Here is a 14589-nt window from a genome sequence, read left to right on the forward strand (position 1 = left end):
TTACCCTCAGTAGAAACGTCAAATACTAGGGTACATGCATTTTAGGTAAAAACGGGGAAATGTTTACAGGGGATGTAGAGAGGCAAGCATCTTCTATATCCATGTAGAGTGGGAGTTATTTTCAAGGACTCTTCATCTCATGTTCTTGATATTTATTGCTTAGTTATTATTTATTTCTTTTTGTATTTGCAGTTTGTTGTCTTCTGCACTCTGTACCAGTCGGGGCTACAGCCAGTCTTTCATTGATTCCGTTATGGCTATTGGATTTATTGAGTATGCCTGCAAAAAAATGAATCTCAAGAGTTGTATACTGTGACAATATATGTCCCTTGATAATAAATTTACTTTGGGGTTTAGGAGTGTGGAACAGACTGCTGGGTCAGTGGTAGAAGCAGATAAGATAGTGGTGTCAGGAATGAAGGGAGATGGATCAGGAACAGGCAGAAGAGATTTAGTTTAATTTGGCATCATGTTTGGCAGAAAACATTGTGGGTCGAAGTGCCCCTTCTTATGCTGTGCTGTTCTACACAAGTCTAGTAGCATCTGCGGAAAGATAAAGACACGTCTCAAGACCCACACTCTGCATTTTCCCGATCGCAAGCACTACAGCAGTTCAATGAGAAATGGATTTATCCCATGACCAGCCAAAAGTGACTTGAGATCTAGTTACATTTGAATGGGGCACAGAACATCAGTGCTTCGCCATTGTCCCATCAGGGTCCCCAGGGGCTTTGTCAACACAGTAACAAGGCCTCGGTCCCAGCATCTCGAGAAATCCAGTTTCGCTTTCCCTCTGGTGCTTCTGCCAGGCACCAAAGGGAAAGGGAAACCCAGTGATCAGGCGCTGTCAGGGCAACGGGAAATGAGGCAGCCGTATTTAGGGCCTGAGGATTGTCAGAGCATTGGTAGACATTTGGACGATTCCTGGACCAAGGGGAGGAGAAACAAGCAAGTGGGAAAGGCAGTATAGGCATCGGCAGGCAAGTAGATCACCCTTCACAGCCTGCCTGGTCAACTTTGCCAAGAGCTTCCTGCTATAGTCCTCACCTCTGCAGTGCTACCCCAATGGCATTTTTAACAAGCTGTCAAACTACTATAGAGCTGCCCAAGCATATATTTCCATAGAAAATCCCAATGGAAAACTTGGGAAGTTAAATACTGTAGCAGGTTCTGTATAACCAGGTAATGGAGAAAGGTACTCAAACAACAATGATAAAGTTAAAGACACCTAAAAGGCAGATAGGTACAAGAATAGGAAAGTTTTGGAGAGATATAGATCAAACATGGGCAAATGGGACTAGTTTAGATTGGCACCTCAGTTGGTAAAGATGATTTATGCCCAGGAACCTGTTTCTACACTTTATTCCTACTCTATAACTCTAAATATCTGGACAAGCATTTGAATCACCAAGGCATAGAAGGGTACAGATCAACTGCTGGTAAATAGAAAGGGGATAAATAGGTACTTGAAAGTTGGATGTGGAAGGCCAAAAGGCCCATTTCACTGCTATGCAACTATGAAACAGTGAGTACAGCAAGAACCCACTAGCCAGCAAGGCAATCAGAAGCAGCTAAAGAGTTCTGCTGATAGAGTCCTCCGATGACAGAGCTGGAAGCTTTCTGTCCATCTTTTCCTGTGCCACCTAAAATTAAATTCGTGCAGAGAGAAGATTGGTTTAATTCCTGTCCGTCGAGCTTGGTCATCGCTAAGTATTGCCAATGGGATCTATTACTTTGACCTGAGAAGGCAACTGAGGCTGCAACTCCAAACACCCTTTGAAGGAAACTTGTTCCACATGAAGTTGTGGCACTGCACCTGGATCCATGCCCTTAACTTCCAGTGACCCCTGAACATACAAGGTTTTGACTATCACTGAATTTGTAATGTTTTACTTGTAGTTAATGATGGCGCAACTACTAGTCTGGGAGGAGGTGACTGGTTCAATCCCTTGCCAGTCAAACCTGGCAGCTGCCCTATGCTACCAAGATTAAATTTATGCAGAGAGATGATTGGTTCAAACCTTGCCAGCTGAGTTGGTGACAGCTGTACACAAACGAATCAGATTCATGCAGATAATTTATCTGGTGCTACCCTCTAGATAATAAACTTTCCTCCATTGAGGTTATTTATGCATACTGGGAAAGGTTGCCGCAGTTAGCATTTTCTACCACATAGTAACATATCACCTTACAGAGTAGATCAACTTTCTCCACGATACTGATTTGTCTCATCGCCAAATCATTTAGGTCACGGTATTGACACAAATACTTGCTTGGTCATTATTCAGACAAGCAGCACTTATTGACTGTCGGCTACTGTGGTTGCTGGGCGACTGCAAATGCTTGCTAATTCTTTCTTTTTCAATTCTGGGACAACAGTTAGGAAGTGGAAGGGAAAGAGAGGGGGGAGCAACTGGCCAATTCCTGCTCTTCAATAACGTCACTGGAAGGGATTGGGCACGGGGGGGGGGGTGTCCCCACACCAGTCAGAGACTCACCCATGATCTCCACCACGTCAGGCCTGATGAGCGGTTCGCCTCCCGTCAGGCGGATCTTGTCCACACCCTCACTCACAAACAGCCGCGCCAGGGTGATGATCTCCTCGGTGGTGAGCAGCTGTGATCTTGGGGTTAACTTAACCCCATCCTCAGGCATACAGTACTGACCTGCAGGGAAGGAGCCAGAGAGATCGGTGTCCAGTTTACAATCGCTGATGTAGGTCATGCAATGTTTTGTTTTGTGGCAGCAGCACAGTGCAAGACAAAACAAAATTATTATGAATTACAATTAAAAACAAATAAAATAGTGCCAAAGAGGAAAATAGTGCCAGAGAGTTCATGCACTGTTCAGAAATCTGATGGCAGAGGGGGAAGGAGCTGAACCTATATTGTTGAGTGCTAGTTTTGAGGTACCTCCTCCTCATATTAGTAATGAGGAGAGAGCACATTCCGGGCAGTGTGGGTCCTTTATGACAGAAGTCATCTTCTCGAGGCAATGCCTTTTGAAAACGTCCTCGATGGCAGTCACTGCACAAAAATAGTATTGAGTCATAGTCTTACAACGTGGAAAGAGACTCTTCAGTTCACTGACCTTTAACCATTGGCACTAAGCCTATACCAATCTACATTTTGTTCTCCCCACGTTCCAAACAACTCCCCTACATTCTGTTGCTCACTAATGCACTCACGGCGATTTACAACCTACCGACCTGCACGTCATTAGGATGTGGGACAAAACTAAAGCACCCCCTGGAAAACCCACATGGTCATAGGGAAAACATACCCATGGTCGTAGGGAAAACATACCAACTCCAGGCACAAATAGCACCCGAGGTCGAGATCGGACCTGGGTCTCCGGAGCTGCAAGGCAGCTGCTCTACCAGTTGGACCACTGTGCTATTGTGGAGCAGAGTGGTGTAGATGAAGACAACAGAACTGGGACAACAGGAGAAGAAACTGAGCAACGAAGGGTTCACTGCAGCTTTCTCTAGATGAGAAGCCATTAAACACAGTTGTGGTCACCCTGCTACAAAAAAGACATTATTAAGCTAGAAACAGTGCAAAGATGAAATACAATATTAGAACATAGAAATCTACAGCACATTACAGGCCCTTTGGCCCACAACGTTGTGCCGACTATGTAACCTACTCTAAAAAATCCAGAGAATTACCCTACCATTTTTCTAAGCTCCATGTTCCTATCTAAGAGTCTCTTAAAAGACCCTATTGTATCCGCCTCCATTGCCAGCAGTGCATTCCATGCATCCACCTCTCTATCTGAAAAACTTACTCCTGACATCCCCTCTGTACCTATTTCCAAGGACCTCAAAACTATGCCCTCTCGTGTTAGCTATTTCAGCCCGGGGAATAAGCCTCTGGCTAGCCACACGATCAATGCATCTCATCATCTTATACACCTTTATCTGGTCACTCTCATCCTCCATCGCTCCAGGGAGAAAAGGCCAAGTTTACTCAACCTATTCTCATAAGGCATTCTCTCCAATCCAACCAACACCCTTGTAAATCTCCTCTGCACTCTTTCCATAGTATCTCCTCACTTAGTATCACCTCACTTCCATAGCATCACCTCACTGTAATGAGGTGACCAGAACCAAACACAGTACTCCAAGCGGGGTTCTGAACAACACTGTTGACCTGCACAGCAGCTTTGAGTGTGCTATGGACACGGATCTCAAGATCTCTCTGATTCTCCACACTGCCAAGAGTCTTGCCATTAATACTATATTCTGTCTTCAAATTTGACCTACCAGAATGATCCATCTGACAGTTCTCAGTCCAGTTCTGCATCCTATTGATGTCCCACTGCAACCTCCGACAACCCTCCAGACTATCCACAACACCCCCAACCTTTGTCATCAGCAAACTTACTAACCCACCCTTCTACTTCCTCATCCAGGTCATTTATAAAAATCACAATGAGGAGGGGATCCCAGAACAGATCCCTGTGGAACACCACTAGTCACCGACCTCCATGCAGAATATGAACCATCTACAACCACCCTTTGCCTTCTGTGGGCAAGCCATTTCTGGCTCCACAAAGCAAGGTCTCCTTGGATCCATGCCTCCTTACTTCCAGAATGAGCTTTGCGTGGGGAACCTCATCAAATGCTTTACTGAAATCCATATGCATAATATCCACTGCTCTACCTTCATCAACGTTCTGTTACATTCTCAAAGAATTCAATCAGACGTGCAAGGTACAACCTGCCCTTGACAAAGCCACGCTGACTATCCCTAATCAGATTTTGACTCTCCAAATGCTCACAATTCTTGCCTCTCAGGATCTTCGCCAACAACCTACCACTGAAGTAAGACTCACTGTGTCTATAATTTCCTGGGCTATCTCTACTCCCCTTCTTAAACAAGGGAGTAGAGGATTTGAGGGCTTGAGTTATAGGAAAAGGTTTGCATATTATTTGTTGGAGTGCAGTAGACCGAAGGTCGAATTTATGGAGGTGTACAAAATCATGAGGGGCAAAGATAGGGTGAACACACTCAGTCTTTTTCCCCAGGGTGGGTGAAATCAAGAACTAGAGGGCATAGGTTTAACTAGTGTGGGGAGAGAGTTAAAATAACATGCGGGACAATTCTTTATGCAAAGTCTAGTGCATATGGAATGGGCTGCCAGAGGAAGCAGGTACAATCACAATAATTTAAAAAAATACTTTGGCGGGTAACTGAAAATGACTGGATTGAAGGATTACAACAAACCACCTGCTGCAGGAATACAGGAGGCTGAGCCGCAGCTGTGAGGAGACTCAGCATTTTGGGTCGACAATTCCTTTCCTCCCACAGATGTTGCTTGACCTGCAGATTTTCCTGCAACAGGGTGTTTGTTGCTCCAGGTTCCAACATCTGTAATCTCCTGTATTTACAGCAGGCGTTCCCAACCTTTTTATGCCATGGACCAATACCATTAAGCAAGGGGTCCCATTGACCCCAGATTGGGAACACCCGACTTAAAGGGAATGAGCCAAACATAGGCAAATAGGACTAGTTTAGATGGGCAACTCTAACAGTATGGAAGAGGACCTGCTTCCAAGCTGTCTGAGTAACACAGGATAGGTCACAGCCCATGATCAGGGTAACAAATCTACTTATCCTTGACCATCATATACTCTTTCCCACTTTGCTATTCAATGTGAGAAATCATCCAGAACATGGCAAACCCACAGGGATGCGAAGGGGCGAGGACAAACTTACATCGCAGGTTGCACTTTTCAGTCAGTGAGATCCTCAGGTAGTTGTGCTGCCTTCCAAAGCTGTCCGTCAGGAAGGCTGAGAATGGCAGAGGCTGGGAATTAAAACGGCTCCTTCTTCCCAGTCCTGGTGACGCCTAGAGAGGAAGAGGAGACATTAGCAGGGTAGGTTCCCGTTTCATATGATTTCCTGAAGCTGATAACTAACTGAATGTCCCCATGCTCTGGTTGCTGAGAAATGAAGATGAGAGGAGTAAGCCACCTGGATCTTCTAGACTCAACATAACTGTGGTTGCTCATTCAAATCCAATGATCTGCTCCAGCTTTCTCCTAATAAACAAGTTTCTGAGACTCCAAGTTTTGAATGCCCCTCAAAAACCAGTTACACTGGGGTGCAGCTGTAGAGATGCCGACTCAGGTGCTGTCTTTGTGGAGTTTGCATGTTTTCCCAGTGAAGCGCGCATTTCCTCTGGGTGCTCCCACATCCCAAGGATGCGTAGGCTGGAAGGGTTAACTGGTCAGTGCATGGGGGTGAGGGGTAGAATTGGAGAATAAAACAAATTAAGAGTGGGATTAGTATACAAACTGGTCTATAGCTGGTAGTGGCTCAATGAACAAAGATGCATTTCTATATATCCCTGTTAACACTATGCTCTTCAGTCTTCACTGGGTAAACTTTCAGACACATGATTAAGTGTGCCTCACTGAAAAATGTTATTCAAAGATGCTTTTATAAAGTGCCTGAGTTTCAGTATGTTAAACGTACCAACTGAATCCAAGCTGCTACTTGCATTAATAGATAAAAGGATGTGGGTCCCCCTGACACCTAGAGAAAGGCAGAAAGTAGGAGAGGGCTAGTCTTCCGCCATGTTCGTTACTTATGTCCAGCCAGCAACATGATTTGATGGGTATGACTCTCAAACCCACAAATCCACTCGAAGAACTGCTCCACCCTAACGCCCCTTTCCCGGTGCATTCAATAAACACATCCAGCGACTGCAGTGCCAGCACTTGAAAAGAGTAGTTAAATTATTTATAAAGAATTCACAAACTTTTGTTGCATATGGACATTCTGTCCTCTCCGACTCAGTGAAGCAGTATACGAGGGTTCAGGTGTTACAGCATCAGTGAATCTTTAACACAAACACACAGTGGGTTAAAACAGAGTACTAAAGACCCTTTTTGTACTGGTTATGTTCACTCTCCCAGCTAATGCGAGCCATGGGGATGGATTTTACAAATACAGTCGCCGCCCTCCCCAGTCAATTACCATACACTGAAAGTCTGCTTTGGTGAGTGAGGGGCTTTGGACTAATCTGATTAAGCAGCCATAGTCCCGAGGTGGAACCCGTGAACTTGCCTTGGGGTTGAACTTTGCACTAGTCAACAAGAAACACAGCAAGTCCAAGCAAGAACACTGAGACTGGCCCGGTTCCAGAAATTTGTAGTAAAAGCATCATAGCCAGCTATTGCAGGTTCACAAACACCAGCCCTGCTGGTTAACTACAGGAAGCACACAGTGTCCCGTCACGACTCATAAACAGAGTGACTCAGTTCCCAGAAACTCTAATCATCAATGTACACCTTGCGACCCAGCCCCCTGGCCAACTTCAGTTCAATGCTGCCAAAATCTTTCACTTAATCAGCATCTGTAAAGCAGGAAAGCTGTCCAAGATACTCACATCAGTAGTAGGGCCATTTCAGCCCAGCTTGTCCATGATGCCCATCTATGCTCATCCTTATTCCTCTAATCCTTTCCAGTCAAAGTACCTGCCCAAGTACCTTTTAAATTGTTGTAACAGTATTGGCCTCCTCTACCACCTCTGACAGCTGAGTTCAGATATTCACTCAGTGGTATGGCAAAACCCACCCCCTAGATCACCTTTAAACTTCTCTCCTCCGGTGCCTTCCGGTTATAAGACATAGGAGCAGAATTAGGCCATTCGGCCCATTTAGTCAGATCTGCCGTTCCATCATGACCAACTTATTATCCCTCTCAACTCCATTCTCCTACCTTCTCCCTGTAACTTTTGATGTCCTGACTAATCAAGAACCTGTCAACCTGTACCTTAAATACACCCAATAACTTGGCTTCTACAGCTGTCTGTGGCAATGAATTCCACAGATTCACCACCCGCTGGCTTAAGAAATTTTTCCTTGTCTGTTCAATTATGGGGCTGTGCCCTCAGATCCTAGACTCACCTACTATAAGAAACATCCCCTCCACATCCACACTATCTAGGCTTTTCCATGGGCAATAGGTTTCAATGAGCCCTCATTCTTTTAAACTCCAGTTAGTACAACCCAGGGCCATTAAATGCTCCTCATATGTAAACCCTTTCATTCCTGGAATCATTATTATGAACCTCCTCCAGACCCTGTCCAATGCCAGGACGCTTTCTTAGACAAGGTTCACAATCCACCAAGTGTGGTCTGACCAACTGCTTAAAGCCTCAGCATTACATCCTCGCTTTTGTATTCTAGAAATCTTAAAATGAATTTCCAACATTCCATTAGCCTTCCTCACCACTGACTCAACCTACAAGTTAACCTTTAGGAAATCCTGCAAGAAGACTCCCAAGTCCCATTGCACCTCAGATTTTTGAAATTTACTCCCCATTTAGTAAATAGTGCAACATTTAATCCTCCTGCTGCACTACACTTCATCTGCAACTTCTTTGTCCATTCTCCTAATCCAGTGGTCCCCAACCTCCGGGCCGTGGACCGATACATTGCCACGAAGAATGCAGCGGTGCAGCGGTACCCGAAATGCACCCAGCACATCTTTAAGGAAAAAGCCTAAATAAACAAACTAATTAATTAGGTGCCACCCGGCACGTAATTAATTTCAGCTTTTATTTCATTTATTTTGGCTTTTTTCTTAAAGATGTGCTGGGTGCGTTCCGACTACCGCTGCACCGCTGCATTCTTCGCGGCAATGTATCGGTCCGTGGTCCGGAGGTTGGGGACCACTGTCCTAATCTGTCCAAGTCCTTCTGTAGACTCCCTAATTTCCTCAGTACTACCCTTCTCTCCACAAACCTGGCCACAAAGACATCAATTCCCCCATTCAAACCATGTAAAAAGCTGTCCCAGCACTAACCCTTGCGCCCACCACTAGTCAGTGGCAGCCAACTAGAAAAGGTGCCTTTTATTCCCACTCTTTGCCTCTTGCCAGTCAGTCTTCTATTCATGCTAGTACTTTCCCTGTAAAACCATGGGCTTGATCTAGCTTGTCAAGCAGCCTGATGTGTGGCATATTGTCAAATGTCTTCTGAAAATCCAAATAAACAACATTCAATGACTATCCTGCCTGTTATTTCTTCAAGAAAGCCAACAGATCTGTCAGGCCAAATTTCCCCCTTAAAAAACCATGCTGAGTTTGGCCTAATTTATCAGGTGCCTCCAAGTAACCCGAAACCTAATTCTTAAATATATACTATGAAATATGTTTTACCATTGAAGACAGGCTAACTGGCCTATAATTTCCTTTCTTCTGCCTTCATCCCTTCTTAGAGTGATGACATTTGCAATTTTCCAGTCCTCCAGAAGCATTTCAAAATTTGGTGATTAAAAACATAGAAACAGAAAACCTACAGCACAGTACAGCCCCTTTGGCCCATAAAGCTGTGCCGAACATGTCCTTTCCTTAGAAATTACTTAGGGCTACCCATAGCCCTCTATTTTTCTAAGCTCCATTCTTGAAAGATCATTACTAATGCCTTCAGCTATCTCTTTCAGAACCCTGGGTTGTAGTCCATCTGCTTCCCAAGCACATTCTCCCTAGTAAGAGCAACTACACTTACTTCTGCACCGTCACTCTCGAACTCCTGGCCTACTGCTAGTGTCTTCCCTAGTGAACATTTACGCAAAATGCTCATTAAGTTTGTCCACCATTACTACCTTTCCAGTCTCATTTTCCATCAGTTCAAAGTCTATTCTCGACTGTCTTTTATTCTTTACAAGTATATCTCTAAAAAACCTTCAACATCCTCTTTTATTGGCCGGCTGACCTTCATATTTCATCTTTTCTCTCCTTATGGCTGTTATAAAGTTGTATTCTATTGTTTTTTTTTATATAAAGCTTTCAAATCCTCTACCTTCCCACTAATTTTTGCTCTATTATATGCTCCCTTTTGGTTTTAGGCTGTCTTTGACGTCCCTTTCAGTTATGGTTGCTTTATACTCCCTTCAGAATATTTCTTTATCTTTAGGATGCATCTTTCCTTTGCCTTCCAAATTTCCCCTGGAATCTCCAGCCACTGTTGTTCTGTTGTTATCCCTGAAAGTGTCCCTTCCCATCAACTTTTGGCCAGCTCCTCTCTTATGCCTCTGTCATTCTTTTTACTCAACTGTAATACTGATACATCCAATTTTATCTCTCACAATGCAAAGTGAATTCTATTATACTATGATCACTGTCTCCTAGAGTTCTTTTACCGTAAGCTCCACAATCAAATCTGGATCATTACACAACACCCAATCCAGAATTGCCATTCCCCTAGTGGGCTCAACCACAAGCTGCTCTAAAAAGCCATCTCGTTAGCATTCTACAAACTCCCTCTCTTGGAATCCAGCACCAAACCGATTTTCCCAATCTATTTGCACATTGAAATCCTCACAATTATTGCAACATTGTTTTTTTTTCATGCCTTTTCTTTCTCCCATTGTAATTTGTAGCCCACATCCTGGCTACTGTTAAGAAGCCTGCACAACTCCCACCAGGGTCTTTTTACCCTTGCAATTTCTTAACCCTACTCAAGGATTCTACATCTTCCAATCATATGCCACCTCTTTCTAAGGATTTTATTTCATTTTTTAAAACCAACAGAGCTATCCAACCCCCTCTGCCTACCTGTCTGTCCCTTCAATATGATGTGTATCCTTAGATGTTAAGGTCCCAACTATGATCTTCTTACAGCCACGCCTCAGAGATACCCATAACATCATACATGCCAATCTCTAAATCCGCTACAAGATCTATCTATCCACCTTATTCCGTATAATGTGTGCAGTCAAATATAACAATTTCAGTCCTGTATTCATCACCTTTTTTGATTTTGGCCCCCTGTTAAATTTTAACTCATCTTATTTTACCTTATCATCTGCCTGTTCTTCCTCACAGTCTCACTTCATACTGCATCTAGTTGCATACCAACTGCCCCATCACTCCGGTTCCCATTGTTATAGACTCCCTGCCCTGAGGTAATGATTCTGATAATCTAGCCTATACCATAAACCTCTGTAAAGTCACCTCTTGGCCTCTGACATTCAAATGAGAACAAATTCAGCCTCTTCATTCTCTTCTCCAACCACTGCCCTCCACTCCAGGCAATCTCTTCTGGGTTATTACCTGCTGAACACACAGCTCTTTATTGGTCAGAGCTAATACTTGGTAAATGGGACCATGGATCTTGAGTATTATTATGATGGACAGAACGGCCCAGGAATTTGTCACTGAACAAGTCTGTCTGCCTTTTAAATACCAGAATCACCACCTCCCAGAGCAGCTAAAGTTTGTATCTCAAAGGGACAACAACAACTCAGCCGAACAAACAACAGAACAGTGCCCAAGGCCAATATTGACATACTTCTGGGAACTTGCTTTGATCAATAGCACACAGCCGGGAAATGCTTCCCCTCCAACCATTGACAAACCTTTGGCAGCCCTTCTCTCAGAAAATATTGGCACCCTCCCAGACCCTGCTCCAAGCTTGGATAATCCAATAAAATCCCAGAAACTTACAACAGCAGGATAACTTCAGATCTGGGGGAACAGCCTCAAGAATAAAGAAACACCCCTTTATACTGGGACGAATAATTTCTTCCACCAGGTGATGGTGAAGCTATGGAACTCATTGTCAAAGATGGCCGAGGAGGCCATTGAGTTTATTTAACACAGAGGTTGGTACAGGGTTAAGGTTTACGGGAAGAAGACAGTAGAATAGAGTTGAGAAACATAATCAGCTATTATTGAGTGGAGGAGCAGACTTGATAACCTAAATCGCCTAATTCTGCTCCTGTATAGAGTCATAGAGAACTACAGCATAGAAAGAGGCCCTTCAGCCCATCTCGTCCATGCCGCAAGCACTGAAACTGACTACTCCCATCAACCTGCATCGGGACCATAGCCCTCCATATCCCTACTATCCATGTATCTATAAGTGAAGTTTGTATATCGAGCTCGCATGCATCATTCAATATAGTATATTGAATATGGTATATAGTATTGGATATAGTATATAAATCAAAGAGCAAGATATCAACAGATTTGAATGGATATGATATGTATTTAATTAAAAACATCATTGACTGTGTTGTGAAACCACTGACTCATATTTGTAATCAGTCTTTGCTGGAAAATTTCCCAATAAATTTAAAATAGCCAAGGTCATTCCAATATACAAAGCTGGAGATAAACATGTATTTTCAAATTATAGACCGGTTTCTTTGTTCTCACAGTTTTTCAAAATATTGAAAACAATATTTATAAGGTTAAATGATTTCATAACAAAACATAATTTACTGTGTGAACAGCAATACAGTTTCAGAAAAAACAGAACCACTACAATAGCATTAATAGATTTTGTAGAAGAAATATCAAACGCTATAGAAAGAAATGAATACACAGTGGGAATATTCCTTGATCTAAAAAAAGCATTTGACACCATTGACCATAAATTATTATTAACAAAATTAGAAAGATATGGTATTAGAGGGGTGGCACATGACTGGTTAAGTAGTTATTTGGAAGACAGGTACCAGTATGTACATATAAACAACTCAAATTCAAAACTTTTGAGGGTAACTTGTGGGGTTCCACAAGGTTCAGTGCTTGGTCCATTGCTGTTCATTTTGTATATAAACGATATGGTTTCTCAGATATTAAAATGTAAATTATTTGCTGATGATACAACTATATTTTGTAGTGGGGAACATCTGAAACAATTTTTGGATACAGTAGAGAAAGAACTAAAAATTATAAAGAAATGGTTTGATACTAACAAATTATCACTGAATCTCTTTCAATATTGTTATTAATTTTTCTGCATAAAGAATACAGAGTACAAGTATATAAGTCAAAAAAAATACATATTTGAATCACACTTGCAATCTCATTACTCTATATTCATGTAAATTAAATTAAATCATAATATTGAAATATGATAATTTTATTATCATACAGAAAAAAAATCGAAACCCACTACCAAGATCAAAGCTACTTGGTAAAGAAAGAAAGGAGGAAAAAAAATCCTTATCATATAGTGAAATTTGTTATTAGCCAACATCTGTACTTTAACAACAAATTAATAATTCAAAAATGGTCCCCACAATGTGTGAAAGTCTTGGTTAGATTCAGAAATTGAACAACAGATCTTTTCTAAATTTAAACATGACATAACATCATGTAAACCATTGAGCATGAGTAGGCGGAATGACATCTTTCCGTTTAAGCAAGAGCGTCCTCCTAGCCATAAGAGAAATAAAAGCAAAGATGTGCAAATCAGATGTCTTCAGAATATCATCTTTTTCTCCAACAATACCGAATAAAGCAGTCAAAGGGTTAGGCTTAAAATTTACTTTGAAAAGTACAGAGAAAGTTCCAGTATTTCCTTCCAGTATTTCCCAAGACTCCGACATGTCCAAGACATATGAATTAGTGAAGCTTCTCCATTATTACATCCATCACAAAAGGGAGATATATCCAAATAAATGTATGCGGGATGGTTTTTTGAACCAACATGTCGAGGAACCAACTAGAGAGCAGGCTATTCTAGACTGGGTTTTGAGCAATGAAGAAGGGTTAATTAGCAATCTTGTCATGAGAGGCCCCTTGGGTAAGAGTGACCATAATATGGTGGAATTCTTCATTAAGATGGAGAGTGACATAGTTAATTCAGAAGCAAAGGTTCTGAACTTAAAGAGGGGTAACTTTGAAGGTATGAGACGTGAATTAGCTAAGATAGACTGGCAAATGACACTTAAAGGATTGACGGTGGATATGCAATGGCAAGCATTTAAAGATTGCATGGATGAACTACAACAATTGTTCATCCCAGTTTGGCAAAAGAATAAATCAAGGAAGGTAGTGCACCCGTGGCTAACAAGAGAAATTAGGGATAGTATCAATTCCAAAGAAGAAGCATACAAATTAACCAGAAAAAGTGGCTCACCTGAGGACTGGAAGAAATTCAGAGTTCAGCAGAGGAGGACAAAGGGCTTAATTAGGAAGGGGAAAAAAGATTATGAGAGAAAACTGGCAGGGAACATAAAAACTGACTGTAAAAGCTTTTATAGACATGTAAAAAGGAAAAGACTGGTAAAGACAAATGTAGGTCCCCTACAGACAGAAACAGGTGAATTGATTATGGGGAACAAGGACATGGCAGACCAATTGAATAACTACTTTGGTTCTGTCTTCACTAAGGAGGACATAAATAATCTTCCGGAAATAGTAGGGGACAGAGGGTCCAGTGAGATGGAGGAACTGAGCGAAATACATGTTAGTAGGGAAGTGGTGTTAGGTAAATTGAAGGGATTAAAGGCAGATAAATCCCCAGGGCCAGATGGTCTGCATCCCAGAGTGCTTAAGGAAGTAGCCCAAGAAATAGTGGATGCATTAGTGATAATTTTTCAAAACTCGTTAGATTCTGGATTAGTTCTTGAGGATTGGAGGGTGGCTAATGTAACCTCACTTTTTAAAAAAGGAGGGAGAGAGAAACCGGGGAATTATAGACCGGTTAGCCTAACATCGGTGGTGGGGAAACTGCTGGAGTCAGTTATCAAAGATGTGATAACAGCACATTTGGAAAGCGGTGAAATCATCGGACAAAGTCAGCATGGATTTGTGAAAGGAAAATCATGTCTGA

At 42.3% G+C, this 14589-nt stretch overlaps 1 protein-coding gene across 6 annotated transcripts in view; it reads right to left on the bottom strand.

Annotated features, from left to right (window-relative positions):
* mocs1 (molybdenum cofactor synthesis 1) overlaps positions 1-14589 on the bottom strand; it is a 65882-nt gene that overhangs the window by 33606 nt on the left and 17687 nt on the right. For 5 of the 6 annotated variants that reach the window (XM_063040653.1, XM_063040650.1, XM_063040651.1 and 2 more), the window contains exons 2-3: positions 5724-5856; positions 2499-2666 (exon numbers count right to left, since the gene is read on the bottom strand). In XM_063040653.1, the coding sequence (XP_062896723.1) occupies positions 2499-2655 (157 nt within the window). In that variant the 5' untranslated portion in view covers positions 2656-2666; positions 5724-5856. Of the gene's footprint in view, positions 1-2498; positions 2667-5723; positions 5857-6485; positions 7168-14589 lie in introns of those variants that run through there. The other variant, XM_063040652.1, reaches the window with a different exon arrangement.

The sequence above is a fragment of the Mobula hypostoma genome, chromosome 2 (assembly GCF_963921235.1).
Source record: "Mobula hypostoma chromosome 2, sMobHyp1.1, whole genome shotgun sequence".
Taxonomy (NCBI): Eukaryota; Metazoa; Chordata; class Chondrichthyes; order Myliobatiformes; family Myliobatidae; genus Mobula; species Mobula hypostoma.